The 22995-nt window shown below is 34.9% G+C and overlaps 1 protein-coding gene across 2 annotated transcripts; it reads right to left on the bottom strand.

Annotated features, from left to right (window-relative positions):
- Positions 1-98: 98 nt before the first annotated feature.
- LOC140768030 (structural maintenance of chromosomes protein 2-1-like) lies at positions 99-22526 on the bottom strand. Of its 2 annotated transcripts, XM_073108107.1 has the most exons (22): positions 22036-22526; positions 20821-21501; positions 20497-20640; positions 20087-20377; positions 19781-19966; positions 19512-19676; positions 19365-19424; positions 18681-18743; positions 17860-17951; positions 17485-17581; positions 17059-17175; positions 16670-16888; positions 13402-13442; positions 12941-13040; positions 12653-12820; positions 12384-12568; positions 12179-12272; positions 11997-12085; positions 11611-11836; positions 6137-6211; positions 5659-5806; positions 99-291 (listed from the first exon to the last, which is right to left on the bottom strand). In XM_073108107.1, the coding sequence occupies exons 1-21, from the start codon at positions 22351-22353 to the stop codon at positions 5690-5692; spliced, it is 3528 nt and encodes a 1175-aa protein (XP_072964208.1). In that variant the 5' UTR covers positions 22354-22526; the 3' UTR covers positions 99-291; positions 5659-5689. The 2 variants fall into 2 exon arrangements, with proteins under 2 accessions (XP_072964208.1, XP_072964210.1); XM_073108109.1 differs by lacking the exon at positions 12941-13040 and having other exon boundaries at positions 13308-13442.
- Positions 22527-22995: the final 469 nt, after the last annotated feature.

Raw genomic sequence — 22995 nt, 5'->3', positions numbered from 1 at the left:
TATTCTTATATAACACTAATCCAAAACATCTAAGGAAACCTAATAGTCTAACAAAATTTCAAATTTATACTATACAAAAATTCAAAACATCCGTGGAACTAAAATGTTGCTTCATAAAGACAAATTTATATTATACAACCATCAAACAAGAAGTTTGTACACATGATACAACATCTATATATACATATATCTCAAAAATACATATGTATCGCCAGATACAACGTACCAAGCTGACAGTAAACCATACTGGTGAAAGTAACTATGCGCAATAAGATGTCTGGCAGGGAAATGCTGCAAAGCCACAAACACAAGTTTAATTATTCAAAGTGCCAAGAAAGCTGAAGTACACAAGGCCATTGCACGAAAGTATCAACAAATAAAGCACAACCTGGACATTTCCATCCTAAAAGACATTTCACTTTATAATGATTTCAACAAAGATTCTGATAATATGATCTTTAATCAAATTAAATAACTTTTAAAAATTTCAGAACTATGCTAGAGAGCACAAAGTAATATTTGATTGGTTGGTCTCTCCAAAAGTCCAGCTTTAATAATGACAACATATATAGTATAACACATAAAAAGAAAAGAAATGTAACAGCACATAAAAACGAAAAAAGAAGATTCATTCTTTTCTCTTGAACTTCCTTTTCTTACAAAAGAATTCTCTGAAAAACAACAGGCTAATTATTGTTTGGTTTCATTTTTAGCCGAATCTTTGAGCGTGGTGGCCAACGGTAAGTTTAAGCAGTTGATATGGTATTAATAATGACTCTGAATGTAGTGGATAATGGTGAGGTTGGGCCAGCAGTAGCGTGCTAGTAATATGGTCAGACAATCTCAACCCTCCCAAATCCCCGTCCAAATATCTAAATAGTCAAATAGTTTCCAAACACTCCATTCAAGTGATTTACTCTAGAAATCCTAATTAAGGTAATCACTTAAATAATCATCCAAACTTTCTAGAATTTGAGTACTCTAGATTTTTAATAGAGAATTGCCAAACATGCCCTTGGTATTCAACACACTATTCTTTTAGGAGGGCATATAAAAGGGATATTACATTTGTATTTTAATAGAATGGATGTTGGTGTTCAATCATAGAAACAATCTTTAATTTTACTAAAAGTAGAGAAGGTTAAATATTAATATGTTAAACTATTTTTTCGCAACTTGGTTCTTGTTTACTTTTCTATGAAATTTAAGTTCTTAATAGCTATTATCTTATAATACTAACATTACTAAAGTTGGGAATTACCTTTCTTGTTCCATCAATACTCATGCACTTTGAAAAGCTTGTGCATTTATCTAATTAGAAATTTCTATCGATCATTTCTTTCAAATGAAGAAAGACTATTTTTAGACATAAGTTGGTCTCAATTCAAACTTGATCCACCACTACCAAAATCCTAGGAAGTACTAAAACTCAGGATGTTTGGTATCTTGCTCATTTCATACATGGACTGCAAATCCACAAAGGTAACATAGCAATTTTTATTAATCCAATACGCAATATAAACAAATAGTACAAATAAAAATATTGAATGATAACATGATGGGTTCTTGTACCAAAAGATCGGCTACGGAACAATTCCTTAAGATCTGAATTTATTACAGGAAGCAATTCGCGCAACCATGAAAAAATATTCATTAAATATTCTCCTGTAGTCAGAAAATTACGAAACCAATTAGATTTGATTCGTAACTCCCTAATCTACAACTTTCGTATTTATGCCCTTCACATATTCGAACTGCAACGAGAACGAAAACACGAAATAACGTGGGTGATAGTGGTGGTGACGGGTGGAGTGGATGTTAGGGTTATGGATGGATATGGAGATAAAGGTGGATGGTGGATGTGATTAAGGGATATAGACGAAGGGAACGAAATAGTCGAGATCCCAAAGAAGAGGGGTGGCTCGATAGTTGAAGGAGATTAAAAGTTAGAAGAAACCTTACCAACAGTAGAGATAAAAGGATGATGAAGGAGGAGGGAGAGAGTCTAGAGAAAAGATAAAAAGCAAGAAATCAATAATCAAATAGCATTATCATCATCATCGTACTCCAATTAGAATTTCCTCCACATATATATAGAGGCTCACCCTAGGGACTTATCAACTAAATTAAACAACTCTAACAAATCCTAACAAATCAACAACTAAGTTAAAACCCTAACAAACTTACTAAACCAGTCTTCCTTATCTTCTCGGATTAAGCTTTCGTTTTATTGCAGATAGATTCTAAATCTGGAGAAGTCATGAATATCAAAGTTGTAGATCTAGAGATTGGCGACCTTATCCAACTGATTTGATATTATTTGGATATGCGTAGAATATTCTACGAATATTTTTTCAAAACTGCACAGAGTTAGATTTAGCTAATTAAATAAAATCCTAACCTAATAAGACTCTAACTAAACCAAATAACCAAATAAAATAATTAGACTCAATCCATTGAACCTAATCTCCCTTTGATGTGATCCGATCTGATCCGATTCGTATCATAGCATAAGATGAAAAATATATGATGTGAAACAATAGAATCATTAGGATTCTAGGAACGATAATAGTTTGAAAGAGAAGAGGAATAGGATTTCATATCTTCATTTTCAACTAGGGCTTCACACCCAAAACTCATACTAGAAATAAATCTAAAAGAAAAATTATTTTTTTCATTAACTATGATTGAGTAAAAAGTTGGCCAATAAGTAAATAACAATAAATAAATAACACCTTAAACAATTGTAGAAATACAAATATAACCCTAAAACACCATAGCAAATGTATAATAAAAATAATTAACTTAAGACTAATTTTCTAAAAAGGAACTACACTAATATATGTGCATGTGTAATGTCATTGATGTCCATATCATTCTCTCCAAGTGGAAGAAAACTCAACTATGTCAAGTATATCCACTATAACATTAATATTGCTTCAATCTTATAGATTCTTAACACTCCAAGTCATTTTGATTAAGCCAAATATCATCAAATTCAAAGATAGGTTTCACACCTCCACCCACAAGTAAGGACTTCACACCCAAGTTTTTCTAATGATAAGACTTGTCCTTAATGACTTTGAGCAATGGACTGAGACTTTCCTCATACTGCTTTAGTCTATCGAGCTCTTACTGATCCAAACCACTTCAATCAAGCCAAGTATCATCATACTTGAGAATAGGTTTCACACCTTCACTCTCAAGCTAAAATTTCACACCCAAATCTTCCTGATTTCAAGACTTGTTCTCAATTTCAGAAAGAGCACCGATTATGGGGATGAGAGATGAAGTCGATAGAGGTGCAACAGTGGTGGATGGGAATTGACAACCACAAGCAAGCGATGGTAGGTGGTGGACTTTAGAGAAAATGTTGTTTGGCAATAGTAGAGTGACACTAGCGGTATCGACGTCGATGGAGGGCAACAATGGTGGCTACGACATCAATGGAGAGCACTGCTAGTGGCAATGTTGGTAGAGAAGTTGCTGGCTATGGAGAGTCTAGTAAAGGAAGAGATTGGGTTAAAAGTTAGGGTAGGTTTAAATATATCGAGGTTGAAGATAACTTAAGACTAACAGATTGGAATAGGATTGGGGTTAAGGCAATGGGTCGGATTAGGTTGGGTGCTAATAGATTTGGATAGGATTGAGTTTGTGAGCTGAATTGGTTTGGATTCAAGTGAATTTGAGACTGAGTTTAATAGGTTGAAAAATGTGAAAGAATTTTGGTATTTTGGAGAGAAGTCAAAATTAGAAATTTTGGTAGATATGGTAAGAAAGAAAAGTAAGAGAATTTTAATATTTGGGCGGAAATTTAAAATTCAAACTTTGGGATAGACTTGGATAGTTTTTGGATAACTAGGATTTGTTGCGAGGGTTCGGAAAAAAAAATTCATTGAAATATCAAGGAAAATATAAGCCACTAGAATTTGAAATTTCGAAATTCACAAAATTCAAAAGTTTTAAATTCAAAATACATGCAATTTGATATTTTGAAATTTTAGAATTCTCAAATTTTGAAAATTTGATATTTCAAAATTCTTTGAATTTCATTTTTTCACTCACCTATGAAAGAGGAAAAAGTTGATTTAGGTAATAATAGACTATTAGATGATGCATGACACTCCACGTCTAGTCAAGTCTTGCTTTGCGATTTCATAATAATGGCCGGTTCTTCTCATTTCTCCACAACATTGATCTTCTCATGCGAGTCAAAACTTATCGTACTTGACATGCGATAGAGTTCATGATGATCTAGCATTTATGATACAAGTGTCGAATGAAAGACAAGTGTAGAGCGGTATAGAACCTAGAAGGCGGCCCATCAATGCCCGATGGAAATGGTGATAAAAGTTGGGAAAGATGGGTAGCATAAGTAAATTAATGGATGACAAAGATAGAAAAGGTGGTTTTGAAAATATTTGAATCTTAAAAAATCATTGCTCTAATACTAAAATGATGTGAAACAACGAAATTGTATTCTAGGAACAATGACAGTTAGAAAGAGAAAAATAATGGGATTTTAGACATCCATTTCAACTAAGGTTTCACACTCAAAACTCACATTGGAGATAAATCTCATAAAAATTTTATTTTTTTTCATTAAATCCAATCAAGTAAAAAGCTGACCTATATATTGACCATATAAATAACGATAAGCAAATAACACCCTAAACAATTACAAAAAAGCAAATATAACCCAAACACTATAGCAAATGTACAATAAAAATAACTTAAGACTAATTTTCTAAAGAAAGAATTGCACTAACATATGTGCCTGTATAATATGTCACTAATGTCCACATCAATATCCTAATTATAGATAAATCAGCATGAAATCAAAGATGTCACTCCCCAAATCACAACTATAGATAAATCAGTATAAGAACCTCTTTCCAAGTTCAGAGTATATCTTGGATCAAATTTGAAAAGTACAAGCACCTCTAGGTTTCCCATAGAGTTTTTGAAATAACAGCATAGAAGTTCTGTTAAGTTATCTAAATAACAAGAAAATCCAAGAATAATAAGAATAGAACAGAAAAAAGAGATAATTGTAGAAATGAGAAGGAAAAGAAATTTAAAAAAAAAAGAATTAAGAAGCCCCCAAAATATCTAATAAGTCTCTCAAGTTTGAATTATGGCAACAACAAGCAAAATATATGGATTAGGACCTCCTAAACAACAAAAAGTCATAAAATGTGAAGTAAAATAGATTCTTTAAAGAACCAATTAGTTGTCTTCTCAATGATGCTACTCAAATAGAAAACTCAAAACAAGATTTATTAGCGTATTAAGACTTAAGTATTCTCATATGTCATAATAATCTTTTGCTTAAGAGAAGAAATATAAACAAAATCAGCCAACTAAAAGTATAAGTTGAGAATAAATTGCAACAGCATTAAGGCAAAGTGCCAAGATGATTATTTATTGGTTCACACAATACATTTCACAACACTACCTAGTAATTCTGTAACCTTATCTGTCCCAGTTAAAACATTCAAACTCCAAAAATGTGCAATTTCTGCATGTCTCCAGTATAAAAATTACACAACTACTATGTTCTTCCAAGACATAAAAATTGTTAACAAAGGAAAACCCTCAACCTTGTTGGACTAACTAATTGAAATAATACAAAACAGATAAGAGTGAGCACTATACCTTGAGAAAAATATGAAGAAACATCAGAAAGTTACTTCTGTTTTGAAGCCACAGTTCTCGTAACAGTAGAAACTCCATCGACAAACTTAGTCCGGAATAGTACATTAGCATTGTTGAACATTCCCTCTTTAAGAGAAACAACAATAAACTGCACAATAGAGCAGCTAATATTTCATTAGCATATCCTTATGTGAAAAATGTCATCAATGCCAATATTGAAATAAAGAAGGGAAAAATGGTACAAAGAAGTCAAGAAGTAATCAAATGTAAACAGAATTAAAAAGAATAATGGTATAGGGATTAATCAAACAAACAAGAGAAGAATATCATGTAATTTTCCATAAAATTAAAGTGGACATTATAGTAAATTACAAATATTTTCATCATTTTGAATTGAAAAAAAATCAAAGGTAGTACAGGATAAAATGTGTTAAAATAAGCTTGTCAAGAAAAGGAACATCCTGCGGAAGAACCAAACCTGCGAATGTGGAAAATGTTGCTTGATCATTCTTCCAATGTTTTGCGTGTGGCTCAGGTCAAGAGCGGCATCAACCTGTGGAACACAAAAGCATGAGATCATGGATATTATTATCTCAGTTTCTACCATCATGGGCGGCCCTTGGAAATGATAATGCAGGAAAGAACTATAAAATTAGATTTATGCCAATCTAAGGATCAAAACGTTATAATTTCTTGCCTCAAGCAAGCCTGGAAAACTGCAGCAAATCATGCTATAAAAGAAAGAAACATTCTGCTGGAACTTACAGGAAATTTGACTTGATTAACCTGAGAGACTTCACTAAGATTTTCTTGAAATCTGTTCAGCCAAATTTTGTAAAGACTGGAAAGTATATTGGTACAATTTGAGTTTTCGCAGGGTTTGTTTTAGGACTCAACTCCACTCCATATATCACAAAATCATATCAACTATCAAGTAGTAATGCCCATTCTAGTCATATGTGCACCGCAATAGTCATAGACTCATAATATTACTATGGTTTAAAAAATGTTACTGGAGAACACCATGCGTGAAGACATTCAGAAGTTCTGCACTATAGATGCACCAGAAAGCCATATCTAATCATGTAGTCAAATTTAGTATGATGGAGTGCTAATCAATCCTTTGAAAATCCTCCAATTGATGCCACGTAAGAAGAGCACAGCAAAGACACTTCTGTTGATTAATTCAAGGACTATGAATATGAAAGTTAGTTAGTTAATATTTAGATTCATTTATTGATGTTGTCAAGTAGGTCATCCAATATTATATTAATTGATCAAGGAATAACACACCAAACCATCAAATCAATGAATCATAAGAAGAATCCAAGTGAGTTTACACCACTAAATGATGAAGATCCAATGTGTAAGATTTGACAAAAATTGGAACGACCTTGAGGACGACCATTTATCAACGGAAAATATATCACGCAGTAATGATTTTCTGCATGCTAGGGAATTAGTGAGGGTACCAGTATTTTTAGAATATAAAAGATAAGAATCACTAACCTCTAACAACTTAAGCGTTTATAGTAGTTGTGTAATATTCAAAAACAAAAAACAAAAAAACATGTATGCCAGTATTCCTTTTCCTTCTCTATCTTGGAGACGAAACAAGCACAATTTCCATATCCCCAGGGATTTCATTAGGGAGAAATTGTGCTAATCTAGTTAATCCTCCCCTATAAAACCCTCCACTCTCCTCTTCTCCAAGATGAATCTCTCTCTCCTTCTACACCGAGGTTGTCGTCATCAGATCCGATCGCTGGAGCATTGTTGGAGCAAGCAAATAACATCAATCAAACAGTCTTTGAGTCCTCTTCCTCTCCCTATGATTAATTTCAATTTGATTGAGTATTTAGTAGTATAGCCTCGTATCGCTTCATCGGAGTGATTCACCAGCCGACGACTTTGTGTCGACACCATACCGCCTAGACAAGCTTCAATTGGTGGCCTAGTGCTATTGGTGCCCCTTGTCAGTTCTAGAAGCCTGATGGGCTCCTGTCGAGTGCTTCTGATCACACGGATGACTTCTGACATCATCCTCGACTACTTTCAACCCCTCGAAAGTCTTATCTTCATTTTGAGTCTAGTGAGTCTTATTTTTGGTGTGCTTGTGGTTTTGTTGGAGAATTCAACCACTGCCCTAGCCACCGGCTATAGGCCATGTGCCTCCCACCGTCGACTGCCTTGGCTGACTTCCCTCCACCTTGTGTGGCTCGCCAAAGTCGTAGGTTTGGTGCTGGCATCATTGATTTTGGGTGTTGACAATAGAATCATCTACTAGTGTATCTTTCCCATCTCTTTCCTCTCCATTGAGAGGTAAGAAGAGCTACGAGTTGGGTCCAAAAGTCCTAACCCGTAAGTGGTCTCACCCAAACCCTAATTGGGTCATAGGAGGGCCCAATCAATGATTATGTAGGTAGGCTATGTATAGAGCTCAACGTAACATGGTTTCAGTTTGGACCTTGGGCCTAACTAATGGCTAGTGTATGGGATGAAAGCCTGCAGCCCACCCCAACTGCTTGGGCTTCATTTTCGCCCGATAAAATTAGTTTCAATTACATAAATTCTATTTATTATTAAATTAAGTATATTTATTTGTGACTAAAGGTGTCAATTTTTCCTTATATCTAGATTAGTGACTTGAGCTCTCACTAGGACCTTAGGTGAGTGGATTCACTTATGTATTTATCATTTTTGTACTTCGTAATATGATTTTATTATATTATCTCCAAGTAATATTATAATTCGTGTATAATAATTATCCTTATGCTATGTTATACTTCATGTCATATAGAACTTCATGCAATGTTATAATTCATCAATTGTTAATCTTCATGCATTCATTTTTTTGTGCAAGTGGCAAATATATTGATCATGAGTAATTAGCAAAACATTAGTTATGAATAGGTAGGATTTTGAAAACAGCCCAAGGCTTAATGTTCTTCATGCATCTCCCTGTGGTGACTCGAGTCTACCTTAAAGTCTAACGGATAGACATATTCCTAATCAGCCTAACATCTATTAAGTGACTAGCGAGATTAGGAAATAATCCTAATCTAGACCATAAATCTCCTTGAAGTGACCATAATCTCTCAATGGTTAATAAAAATACACATAAGGACACCTCTTGATGACTCTAACCAAATCAACTAGGAAAAAGATTTGAGCATCATCTCGATGCAACTTTTAGTTAATATGGATCCATAGGCACAATCCCAAAATGAGAAATTTGGCATTATTGAGATTGAGAAGTTTCACATAATAAATTTGAACATGTTATTAGCTTCTTAATTGTATTATTATTATTGTGCTTTACTATTCACATCAAGAGCATGTTGTTATTGTGATAATTGTTGAGCTTTAACTTTTTTAACATATCTTATGAATTTTGGTTTACTAGCTTTTGGATAAATTCATTCACTGAGCTAAAATTGTTAGCACATTAATCTCCTTTAATATTTCAAATGTTGACCAACGTAACAAATAAGCGTAGTGCACTGAGCCTCTTTCTCCACTCAGGATTTTGGTTTTTCTACCATCAGTTATGGTAGTGGTTTTAGTTTCAATTTGAAATACTATATGTTGTCTTTGGAAGACATTGGTTGTATAACTTGGGTATATTTATTACTTTAGGAGATTATGAATTAGAGTTATCAAATAATTTCGAGTTTCTTTATATTGAGTCTGAATGGTTATTGTTAAGGCTTCGTGTATCTCAAATATATTGGGATCATGATTCTAAAATCAAATCATAACAAGTTGGATAATTAACATAGTATCAAAGTTTGGTTTTCTGGAGGTCTGAATTTCAAACCTCATATGGTCCTATCTGCAATGTACAGGGGTAACAAATGAGAGAGTGTCTAAAGTATGATATGTATTGTTAGTTTGTTACCTAATAACTTAAAATTTTCAATCAATTAATTATCAAATAGAGTATCAGAGATAAGGTCTTAAGTTCTAATCCCCCAATGCCTATCTATTATTTAAAATATAAAACCTCTACCAATTTAATTCAAGTTCACTATTTCGGCTTATCAAAATATCTCAAGCCCAAAAGTGAGGGAGAGTGTTAAAATATAATAAATAAAAGCCACCAATATCTAGTAGTTTAAGCTTTTAAAGCAGTTAGTGAGTCAACAATACTAAAAAAATAGATTGCAAATTCATTAGCCTAGGTGTGGGAGTCATCCACAACAAGGATTTTCGCATCAAGTGTATCGCTCGATAAATAACATGACAGTAGACAATCAACACAATACAAGGTAGTGTCTCAATTCTAAAATTCCCAATGCTGCCTCGTGTTAATACATGCCAATCAATGCTACCTACATCGATTGTATGTTCTTCTCTTGCTACATTATGTCAAATCGACACAAAATATTTGGCACAAGGTTTTGCCACTCCAAGCCAACCATAAAGATCGGTTTAAACCATGTTGATGCTTATCCACTATCCCGCGAGCTCTATGCCACCCACACAGCAATACATGCTCCACATCATTTAATCCTAGTTTGATCAATCATTAGGTTAGAAGCATATGCCATGTCACTTTGAAAAGGAATAAGGTATTCTACCCCTAATTTGTCTCCAACTAGGGAATCGGCTATACAAAGAGAGTATAAATGGTACAGATAACGATTCAAATTTATTCCCAATTCCTTCTAAAATTGATTTTCTGACTATTTTACTAACAAAGACTATCTGTTTCAATTGAACCTACTATTCTTTTCTTAGCCTTCTATGTCTTTCTAATTAAGACTTATAAGTCGGCCTTTGTAGCATCTATAAAAGAGGAAGTCAGGTCTTAAACAAGTTGTACAACAAAATTTCTCATCTTTCCCCCTGCCACATAGGACTCCCTTCCCCCTTTTTCCCCTCCTTGATTGTGCATCTTCCTCCTTTTCTTCTTCACTCCTCTTCAACCATTTTACTCCCCTCCACTCCCTTTCCTAATAGCCCACTACTTCCCACTACCTCCCCCTTTTCTCCCTCTTTAATCCATCCTTACCACAAAAATATTCGTGCTGTTTAGATCTGAGAGTGACGAACTCACATTGCATTTCAAAGTGTTGGTGCTCTTCAAGGACTGATGCTTATCATACACTAATCGAACAACAGGCAAAACAGATATAAGCCTAACTCCTACAAATTTGATCCACTTTCCTCAATGTTTCGATCCCACAATCTGATTAATAAAAAGATGTTTGCTGCCTTTGTGGTGGATTCCTAGCTTTTCCCTTCAGAAGTCTTGTTTCACCTATATATTGGCTGGCTTTCTAGTCCATCTTCTTTAAGTTTAGATTCACATTTCAACCTTCCTCTTTTGTATTAGACATGAGATGTTCTCTCTTCCTAGAAAATCCAATGCTCCAATGAGTGTATGAGGATTAATTAGCTTCCTTAATCTTGTCTAGTGATCCTAATTTAGTTTTCTTGCTAGTCATGTTCTCCAAATAAAGCCCTATCATCTTGTAGCATTAAGTGTTTCAATTCCTCATATAGAAGTATATTTGTTTATTGGTTGGAAATGCAAGTTCTCCCACGCAAGTAATGAATAGGAAACACGTAGTCATGTACATTTTGTTACACCTACTACAAGGGGTGAAAACATGATTCACTGCTTAAAAGAACAAACTGTCTTATTTGTTTCTCAGTTCCTTGTTGAAATTATTCAAGTCAGTTATTTTAAAACCCTAGAGTCAATGTACTGCAGAAGTCCTGAGTAACCAGATTAACCAGTTTTCCAGGACGGCACCAATGTTAGTTTATTACAGAACAAAACTCCTATTTTGTAAGCTTTGGCTTTAAATAGCTGTAAAAAGGTTAGAGCATTGTAAAGAAGCTGCAGCTAGTTGCATGCACTTATCAATTGATAGTCTTGTTAACTCATTCAGTATATAAAGGGGTGCAGGTTTAAAGAGTAGTAATTGATAGTTTTGTTACCTCATCTAGTATATAAAGAGGTGCAGGTTTAAAGAGTAGTAATGCCAGAATGAGAGAAAGAGCAAGAAGAGATCGTTGCCCTCCACTTAGCTCAGATAGAGACTGCTTCCAAACACTACCAAATGCCACACGAACCTCAAGACCATCCAAAAAACTGCATCCCTCAGGAGGTTCAAGCTTAGCCATTGTGCCAGGTAAAAGAGTACTAAAGATTGATCCAAAATCCCTGCAAAGAATGCTAATTTTTTAACAAGCCGACAAGAATGTAATTATGAACCAGAAAAAACAGAAAACAGATATAAAACAGATAAATGTAGAAAAACAATAGCATGACAAATCCATCTTACAGAAACTATAAGCTTATAAGATACATATTTTGCACGTACTTGTTCACTTTGACCCATGTTACTTTTAAAGTTTCCTTTTTCTTTTCATCTAGCTCTTCAATCACCTTCTTAATTTTTGACTTATCATTCTGCAAAAAGGTTATTCTCTGTAAAGGATGCTGACTGCTTCTCTCCAGTAATACATGAACAGATCTTTAACAGGTTCAGAGAGAATGGCTCACCTCAATGATGTTTTTCCTGGATATTAGATCATTGTATTCATCTTCTGCTTTTTCAAACATTGTCATTACTTTTTTGTTCACTCTCTTCTCAAGGCTACAATCAAAGCCAATAAATAAGTGTGCTTGAGTAAAATCGATGCAGGAGAAAGATTCAAACTAATCTTACAGTTTCTCATAATGCACAAGTCAAATAAAAGTAAATCACCTTGACTGTTCAGACTGCAGCTTTTCAAGCTCCTGCCTTGCTTTATAAGGTTCACGAGATGTAAAATCATAATCAGTTCCACTTCTCCCAAAGAATTGTTTTTCTGCTGCAATCCAACTATATTTCTCAAGTAGTTTATCAACCTTCGATGCACAATCTTTTTGCTCAATCTCCATCCTTTTTACCTAAGTGTTAATGGAGCATCAACATTGCATGACCACGCATTAGCAAAGGGAATAACGATACAGCATATGGCAAAGAAGATTCACCTCATTTTCCATTTTCTTCTTCTCAACATTTGCATCACTGAGTTTATGCTGAAGACTTTGCTGCTCTTTTGCCATGCTACTTAATTGTGAATCACATTCTTTCAATTGTGAACGACTTAAGTTTAGCTCAGATTCAGCTTGATCATATTCTTGCTTTATGAAACTAACCTGCAGTGGATAGCAGAATTACAGGGCATTTAACCTAGAGAATGTAAGCACAAGAAGAAAAAAAAAAGAACAAAATTCTGCACAAATAATGGTACCATCCATATTAGTTCCCTGAACTACCTTGCTCGTTTGCTTATCCAGTACTTCAGAAAGAGCAATAATTTGAGCTTCTGAAGCAGCTAATTGCTCCTTCAGCATAGCAAGTTCATTAACAACTGCACTTTCATGACCCTACCACCACATAAATACCAATCTTCTAAATATTAATCAATAAATTACATTAAGACAAAACTAAGGGACATCAAATTCTAGACATAAGTAATAGATGTCCTGCACAATAACAAGCCAGATAAATTTCTGCATCATATTGTAAAGTATAGCAGAATTACAGGGCATTTAACCTAGAGAATGTAAGCACAAGAAGAAAAAAAAAAGAACAAAATTCTGCACAAATAATGGTACCATCCATATTAGTTCCCTGAACTACCTTGCTCGTTTGCTTATCCAGTACTTCAGAAAGAGCAATAATTTGAGCTTCTGATAATTGCTCCTTCAGCATAGCAAGTTCATTAACAACTGCATCTTTCTCCATAATTAGCTTCTCCCTTTCACTTTCATGACCCTACCACCACATAAATACCAATCTTCTAAATATTAATCAATAAATTACATTAAGACAAAACTAAGGGACATCAAATTCTAGACATAAGTAATAGATGTCCTGCACAATAACAAGCCAGATAAATTTCTGCATCATATTGTAAAGTATAGCACCAAGATTCTAAACGGCATCCATCATATTCCAAAAAGACTATCTATCAAATAGCATGTACTTGGTATGCAGCTGCATACAAGGGGGCGTACATGATTTTGCATTTAATTAGTCTACCAAAAATTTAAATGGCTGGACCTCCATAAAGCTACCTGGACACATATTTTCGGTTGGACTGGCTAACTACATAGGCGACATTTGCGGTTGTCCGGACCGCATAAATGCCCGCACATGTTTACTATCTGCACAACAGGAAATGCATATGTGGTAATTCGACAGTGTGTGATGACCATCTGCATATCTGTAGACCATCTTTAGAACCCTCATAAGTCACAACTTGTATAGGCTAGTTTACAAGGTATATTGACTGGTTAATTAATAATTCTGCTAACTTGATTAATAATGGAGGTCCATCATAATCTCCACTTGAGAGAAAGTATATTCCAGGCTTCTAGAACACTAGATTTCATTACACTATCCATTTTTCACTCGATGGACCGATTAGTTGAATAACATCAGAACAAACAATTTCAGAAGTTGGCAAACCATATGTTAATATCAGATCATATATCAATGTAAGTGTGAATGCATAATGTATATGTAGTCACATCTATATGTATAATATGTGCGTTTTACACCAGCAATGAGATGAGATATAGCCTATATAATCAACTTATGAATTAAGATGCTAGTACTAAATCCCTAGTCTCCACCATCTCTATTTGTTCAAACATGGTTTGAAGTATCACCTAATACAGAAAGATATCAGTGTCAATCCAAAACAGGGGATAAAACCAGCTTTTTCCCTTAATTTTGGCCCAATATTGACTGTATTGGCCAATATGGCTGGAGTCAATATAGCAAACACAAAATTCTGCTTTTTTCTCTAATGCAAGTCAAAGTGAATCAGATTTTAAGTTGCATCAGAACTTTGGTCCAACTCAGCCAATTGGGAAATCAACTTTCAACCACCTCTATGGGAGAGGTGACAATGAGAAAGGGCTTTTAATGGATCAACTCGAGCTCGATGTCATTCTAAGTATTTCACTCTCCATATTATGTTGTTATTATCTTAAGTGACTAATCTAAATGTTCTTATTTTTTTCTACCATCCTTTTTTGAACTTTTTAGATTTTCCTGCATTTTATATCTTTTTAGAATTAAATAATTAGAAATTTAGTCTGAAATAGCTGATTCAGTAGCAGAAATGGCTAATATGTATCACCAACAGCCGATACCAATACTGATCCTAATACTTAGAACCTTAGGTTATAAAAGTCCATTATTAACTAACATAGCCCCTATTTAACTGCCTTCAATGCTTCCTTCATCACAAATAACAATGGCTATACCATAGATCTCAATTTCAGCCGATCCCAATTCGGGCCGAAACCAGCCAATTGGCTAATTTCTATAGTAGGCCTGGGCAGCTGCAACAGGAGGAAAATAAATTTTTAGGCTTTATATATGAGTAATTATTATTTTCTTATTTTTTTGTAATTTTTTTCTAAATTTTTAGAAATTTTTCAATATTTTTAAATAATATTTAGAGTTTTATTTAATTAAAATAGTTCAATCTAATACAAATGGCTAATACGACCGATATGCATCGTTTTTCCAAACGGCCGATCCTGATCCCGATACCTATTTTTGAAACCTTAGGCTATACTCAACATGATTCAATAATATATGAGGTTCAGCATTCATATGTATTCCGATCATCTATACAATTAGGTGATAAAAAAATAGAAAAACCAAATATACGATTCAAAATGTTAGGACAAAAAGTGTCAGTAGCTTGTATCTGTTGCAACATCAATATTTAAATGATTTCCGGGGTAGCCATTAGAGGCCCCTCCAGTCGGGGCTGAATTAACTTTGATTCTTCATATTCCTGCTTCTAGAATTATTTGTTACCAAAAATAGAAACCCTATTAAAAAGAAGCGCAAAAGTGTATATGCATGAGCTCAATTTTCAAGTCACTTCTGAAAGTGTAAGAAGAAACTATCTAGCATGTGATGCCAGATATAAATAATAAATGTAGTTAAAGTATCACTTCACCATACTAGTTGAAAGCATAGCTATAGATATGCAAAGAGGAGAAGAGCAATGGAAGAAACATTTGCGTGTAAAGAATATAAGAGCTTCATCAGAGATAAACAAGGTTGTCAAGACAGCCAGGCAGTCGTCAGGCAGAGTGGCCCCCTAACTGAAAAGTTCAAAACTAGTTAAAGAAAAGCTCAAAAAGTTAACAAGATAGTAGTGCTGCCTCATTTCTATTCAAATAAGTATCCAAGTGATAAGTACCTAAGTTATAAAGTTATAATACAATAGAACTATAGTAGCAATCAGTCCAACAGAAAAAAAAACTGGTACAACAATGTAATAATTTATCATCAAACATGAACACTTCATTTTGTAAAATTAACCACTCTTTCACCTTTCCATCCATGTATGTTGTCCTATCTTCATTAATTCATTCTTTAATTTCTTCATCTGCCTCATCCCTAATACTAAGCCTTTCTTATTACAGTCTTAATGATTAAGAAAATGGGTGTGAACGAGCAAACTCTAAAATTTCAAAATTCAAACAGAAAGCAGTCAATCACCAGGCCTTAGTCCAGTAACCCAATCTTCTAGAAGATAGGTCTGCTAGAGCTCCAAGCACCAATGCACCTCCTTCTGACAACCTTGAATTAAAATTAATGAATGGTTCAGTTAATTTTTCCATGCCTATGTGCCTAGGGACACAATCAAAATGGACATAACAACTCTCAGGAAATGCTTCAGTTACTGAACTCAAGTATGTTTACATAGAGAAATCACCACAAAATTGAAACAAAGGTAGTGGTAAAAATACCTAACCTAAATTTTGTATCAAATCATAAATCAACTGAAGAAAGATTAGAAACGAAGCATCCAGAATAGCAACAGGTAACATATTCTACCTCAACACATTATTATTTAGGAAAAACTCACTTGAAAAAGTAAGATGCATAACATATTTATGCAACAAATGCAGCAAACTATAAGCATGGAATGTTCAGCCTTCAAGAATTCAAAACAAAAGAACTACCTTCAGTAGCTTTGATGCTGACTGCATCTCAGATTTTAACGACTTAATCCTTCTATCTAAATCTTTGAGCCTATTTTCACGTTGATTGCCATTATCCTTGATAGATTTTTCCAAGACTGAAACAGTGGAAATACACTTCTCATAATGAACTTGCTTTTCTTTTGTTCCTCGTTTTGTTTCTTCAAGCTCTTGTTCTAGCTTCCTCACTAGCTCACCTAGCTACATGGGATAAAAGTCAGAGAATAAAATATCTATTCTGCATAAGATGAAATATCACCAAACCATCATCTTTCAGATCGTTAGTTTAGACTTTTGGTAAGAAAGAAAAAGCACTTATAGTTGACAGTTGACAACACTAAGTAAAGCATCAACAAGACGAAGCATAATACCTTGTGGTGTTCATTTTGTTCAGCTCTGCTCTGGAACAACGAAAGATCATATGATTTGATCTCAAACTGAGATTTCAGATCCCTGTACTTCTTCTGAAGAGGTAAAAGCACTGCAATCTGGAAAGTGAAAGGCAAAACATGACCAAGTAGCCTGTATAATAATTCCTAATTAAAAAATCTTAGCAAGCAAATAACGAATAATAAGACTAATTTGAGATGCATTATGAAGGTATAAGTCCGGATATCTAAATAAAGAAAAAAAAAATTTAGATCTATACTTACTGATGCAAAGGAAACATGTTAGGAAAAGTTATATCTATTTCACATCAGAACAAGCTTGTCCTTTTGGGGAAAAAAAAAGGAAACCTAATTATCCAAGCAGTGAAAGGATTAGCAACCAAACATTCAATTGAGGCAAAAGGGAACCTTTTCTTCAATTTCAGATAACCTCTTCTCGTGAATCGAGAGTTCTGATTCAGCTGCAGCAAGAGCATGAAGTTGCTTTAATAATTCGCCACCACCTCTGCAATATAAAGTGATATAAACAGTCAATGAAAAGAATGACGTGAACAAATTTTGTATAAGGCTACAAAATTCTTCCACACCGTACAAATAATAAAACCTAGCCCAACTAAAACATGAAAATGTGAGACAAAAGAAGTAAATTGGAGATACACAATGTCACCTAAGGTATAAATTGTGATTCAGGAAGAAAACCACATCCTATTTGGCAAATGATAAGTATTCAAAAAATGCCATAGTATAACCAATATTAAAAGGAGAGCATGTGCACAGCCTTACTTGCGACTGCCACCAGTCAAAAGACCACTAGGCTGAAAAATGTCACCTTCAAGAGTCACACTTGGGGTGCTGATTTGTCTATTAAATGCGACCTGCATAGACAGGTGGACAAGAGGGCATTTTATATGGAGTGAATTATATTTCCCAAGACATCTTTCTCTAGAAAAATATATTGACCAAGTAATGAAGCTTGTGTAAGCAAAAACTTATCAAGATCAGAATAATTAAGAGTGAACAATTTAATTCTGCTAATATTTGAAATACTCAGCCTCACAAAAACCTAGAAGTCAAAAGCTCACCATTGATTCTAGATAATCAAGATAGTTACCATAGAAGAAGGATAACATTTCTAAAAGTCTTAGCAGATGAAGGAAAAGGTCATGATAGACAGCTACTTCTTATTGTATCAACCAGTATTTACTGAACAAAATTGATTTGGAAAGAGTACTCGATAGAAAGCTACTTCTACCAACCAATAAAATGTAATATTCATGAATGTTGCAGCCGAAATGATTTGTTGGCTTTAAATCAAAGGCTATTACTAAAAGAAAAGTATTTATTTACCTGCAAATGAAGTAATTTTAGTAACTTATACTACTATTTCACAAATGAAAATCTGGAATATATGAGATAAGCTAGCATATTAAGTATTAACACAAACACAACATTCACAGTAGATATTTCAGACACTAAATATTACAAGGAAGTTGTTCATTATTCATTTAACAAGAGAACAGTGAGAAAGTCAAATGCTATGCCACATAGCAGCAATGATTTACCACCTTATGAAAAAGAACCAAAAAAAAAAAAAATAGATATACCTCCTTTGCTGCATCAATATTTCGGCAAACAAATGTTGAACCAAAAACATAAGCCATCGCGTTCTGCAATTAACAGATTTTTCAGATGATAATTACATGAAGCAGACATATTCACATGCCATCCTATATTTCTTCTAGTACATATTGATTCAATTAACACCTCCATTGGAATGTGATAGTAACCTATATTTTATATCTTAACTTTATATGATAAGTGATGAACAGGAAACTAAATAAAAGCTAAGGTATGAATTATAGCATCACCAGAAAGGGAAGACATAGTTGTCGAAGGGTGGGTTCTGCATGGCCTTATTCTTGTTTGTGACAAGCATGACAAGACACATTTTTGACAAAAGAATCAATAGTGCAAATAAACTTAGAAAACAATATCTCAGGGACGAGCCCATGAGTTCTAGTAATGTCGGAAATATATATCTGGCAAAGTAAGGCAAGAGGGACAGAATGAGTTTTATAGATATCAAGGTTAGAAGACATGGTAATATTTGTAATAGACTTTCTGGTGATTTCTACAAAGAGGATATCTGTTTTTGAGACAATTTTTCCATCCTGATAGGATGAAATTCTGCATAACATAATGAAATTTTCTAGCAAGTTTCTGATGAATGAGTTTGCTAAGCCCCAGATTTATCTTAAGTAAAAAGTATTACAGCAAGGATGGCCAACCTTTACTTCATCATCATACCCAACCAACAGTAGCGCCAATTGTGCATTACCTTCACCAACCTATGCAAGAAGTACAGAGAGTAGATAGAGTTGGAGATATCCAACAAAGAGACTGCATACAAATGAATATATATTAAAAAAGTCAACCAGTCGAGCAGCTGATTGCTGAACCCTTGCAGGTACTGTGGACGTTTGGATCTTATTCAGTGGAATAATTGTTACTCTTCTGCGGAGATCCCCATTTTGTAGTAGCTGCTTTCCTGTACTTTCTGTGTCAACAACAACATTAAATAACTTCCCTCCAGCTGCAACCTGCAGAACAGATTATGATATCTGGAGTTACATTCTTGAGGTGCAACAGTAAAAAATAACAAATAGAACTCAAATACCGATAGATGAAATTGCTGAAACTAAACCTCTAAGGCTGTCGCCGTGGAATTATCCTTTACTTTAACAAGACGTGCAATGACCCCTTTGACCTTTGATCTGTCAAAATTCTTAACAGGATCACGATAGGTAAAATGGACATTTGCCAGTTGTCCCGAAAGAATGCGGACTTCATCCTTCAGTTTCTGAACCAACTCTAATTCAACTGACCGATCCTGAAAAGCAAACAACCAATCAAGTGGAGAACTCAAATCCAGTTTCATATTTAAGCTAGTCAGATGAATGTGAAATGAACTTTTTATATGGCTGAACACAGAGCACATATGTCGTCAGACCTTCTGTAAAGCTTCCATCCGGCCCTCTTCATAATTACTTGATTCCATGGAAGCTTTAATTGCTTCCAACTCATTCTTCCTTACATTCAGCTCATTCTCCACAGCAGTAGCTTCATCACGCTTCGACATCAGCTGTGCCTTCTTCTCTTTCAGCTCATTCTCAGAATGGTTTATTTTTGTCTTCAAATGCTTCAGTTCTGATTCAGCATCACCTACTGCAGCTTTGGCATCCCTCAGTTGATCTTCAAGGCATTTATCTTCATTCCCGCTGCTTTTACCAGCTAAAACACCCTAGATAGTAAAGCTTTATTTGATTAACCTAAATAGTAAAGTATATACTTACATAAAATGGATTCACAATTATTTCTATAAACCCTTATCTGTAGAACACATTTATATATAACCTTTACCTCGTATTCTCTCTCACATTCATCCAAATTCTTAGATAGATCGTCCACTCTCTTTTTCAGATCAGCTGCACCATCCTCAGCTTTTTTGACAGCCGAATCCCTCTCGGCTATCGATCTTTTGATGTCCTCAATACTTTTGACAATCTACCAAAGCATAAAACTGTTGTTAAGGGTGTGATACTTATCCATTATGGTAAATTCAATCAGAAATAACAAGAGAACTGCAGCACAAAAGAACATTGAAATACCACCACCCATAATGATATCCTGACAGCTAAACCAAGCAATCTTCAGGACATTTTAACCAAGAAGAAAAGTAATCACCTTCTGTACTGCCTTTTCCTCTGTCCTCAGAGATTCCTCCTGATTTTTCATCACCGAAGATTCCTTGACAAGAGAATGAGAAAGACCATCAACTTTCTCCGATAAAGCCTTCATCTCACCACCTAATTTTGCTTCTTTCTCAGCTGTCAAGGTGGAAATATTTGTCTCCATTTCCTGTATGACTTTTCTGAGCTTTTCAGTACCATCATCCAGCTCAGCAATTTTAGCCCTGATTTGCCCCACTTCATTGAGCGCACTATCACGTACCTTCTCGGCCTGAACAAACTCAAAAGCCACACAGAATCTTTTGATCCGATCTAATTCTGCATTGCCATTTGCCCATTGCATGTACTGCATCCTCTCCTTCCTGAGCTTCTCTAGAGCAGGAAGGATTTCTTGGTCAAGGAGCTTGTCGATCTCATCCACTTTGCTCTGCTTCTTCTCAAGGGTCTTTAGAGCAGATTCCTTTTTCATTTCATACATTCTTGTGCCAGCAGCCTCTTCTAGCATAGACAAAATCTCTGGGGGTTTCATGTTCAAGACTTTTGTTATGCGTCCTTGCATTATGAGAAAATGTGGGTTATTGACATTAAGCTGTATGGAATGGAAGAGGGTCTGCACACGAGAAGGCTGGGCAAGGTGCCCATTGATGAGGTACTTGTTCCTCCCACCAACAACAATCTACAAACAGAAGAAAGACAATTACTCAGTGGCCATTAATTCGGAAAACACCAAATCGTGCCTGAACAAAGAAGATGCATTTCTACAAGAAAAAGATGTAGAACTTGATTGCTACTTAAAAGATTATTTTAATGACACTCTTATCAGTTTCATCTGTCTTTCACTAGTGTGATGAATGTAAAAGCTCAAATCTGGACCATCAAACACTCAATCTATGGCATCAAACTTTGGTTTCTAGCATATAGATATTTCCTCACTGCACAGGAAAATTTTAAACAAGAATCATCCAGTTCCACAGTTTGCGAACATTACAAAACAATCAATCTCACAAAGATCGTTTTTCTTTTCCATCGCAAAGCGAATAAAATTTAAAAATGAAAGGAACAGGTTCAGTAAATTTAAAAATCGATATCAACCTCAATCAATTCAACAGGAATTTGGCGTATTAAAAAAACGTCACTCTCTAGTAGCCAAATCAGCATCAAACTATCAAAAATCACTCAAAACTTCCCAAATTTTAGTTTTAAGACGGACCTGCCTAGTGACAGTGATCTCCGGACATTCCTCGTAACCGAGGGGGCTACGGCTGCGGTCGGAGTTGTCGAACACGATTGAAACAGTAGCCTTGGTGATCCCGGCCTGGCCCTGCTTGTACACGAGCTCCTGGAGATTCGTGGCGCGGACCTGCTGCAGGTTTGTGATCCCTAGGACGAAGCATATGGAGTCGAGGATGTTGGACTTCCCGGAGCCGTTGAGGCCGGTGATGGCGTTGAAGAAGGGGTCGAATCCAGCGACCACCGTGCGGGTCGCGTAGGATTTGAAACCCTCGAGGCAGATCTCCTTGATGTACATTTCTGCTACTTCGCCGGAACCCTAGGTTGAAGGCAGGAGAAGGTGAGGGGTTTTCCGGAGATCGAAAAGCCTAGTCGTAGTGGAAGGCGGGAAAATAGTCTACATTGGGGTATTTAGAATTTGGTTTCCCTCTATTTCGGTTTTTTGTGGATGGGTCCAGACTCCAGAGGCAAAAATGAACGGACCAGACAGGGACGGGAGAGCTTTCGCAATAATTTTTTTTAGAACCCGCGATGCAGGAAATTGGCGAGTTTCATCGTTCAAACACGTGTTATATTATCCGAATTAATTCATATTTAATGTTCAGAATTCTATGTCAGATTTATTAATTTTTAAGAAGTCCTACTTGTGAAATTATGTTTACAGTTTTATCTTTTTAGAGTTGTTTTAGAATATAAGTTTTATCTTTTAGAATTGTCTTAGAATATTACTTTCATCTTTTAAAGTTGTTTTAAATTCAAATTAAAAATTTAGTCCCCGTTCACTTGTGAAATAAGACTTATTCTAGAATAAGCCTTCTTATTCTAGTGTAGTAACTAAATAATATCTTACCTTATTCTAGTATACTATTTCAACATTCTCTCTTATCTTATTACAAACAACTTTCATAAAAATATTTATTAATACCCTAAAATTATTATT

The sequence above is a fragment of the Typha angustifolia genome, chromosome 10 (assembly GCF_048772165.1).
Source record: "Typha angustifolia cultivar Huaian chromosome 10, ASM4877216v1, whole genome shotgun sequence".
NCBI lineage: Eukaryota > Viridiplantae > Streptophyta > Magnoliopsida > Poales > Typhaceae > Typha > Typha angustifolia.
Note: the sequence above shows the minus strand (reverse complement) of the source record. Positions and strands in the feature narration are given on the sequence as shown.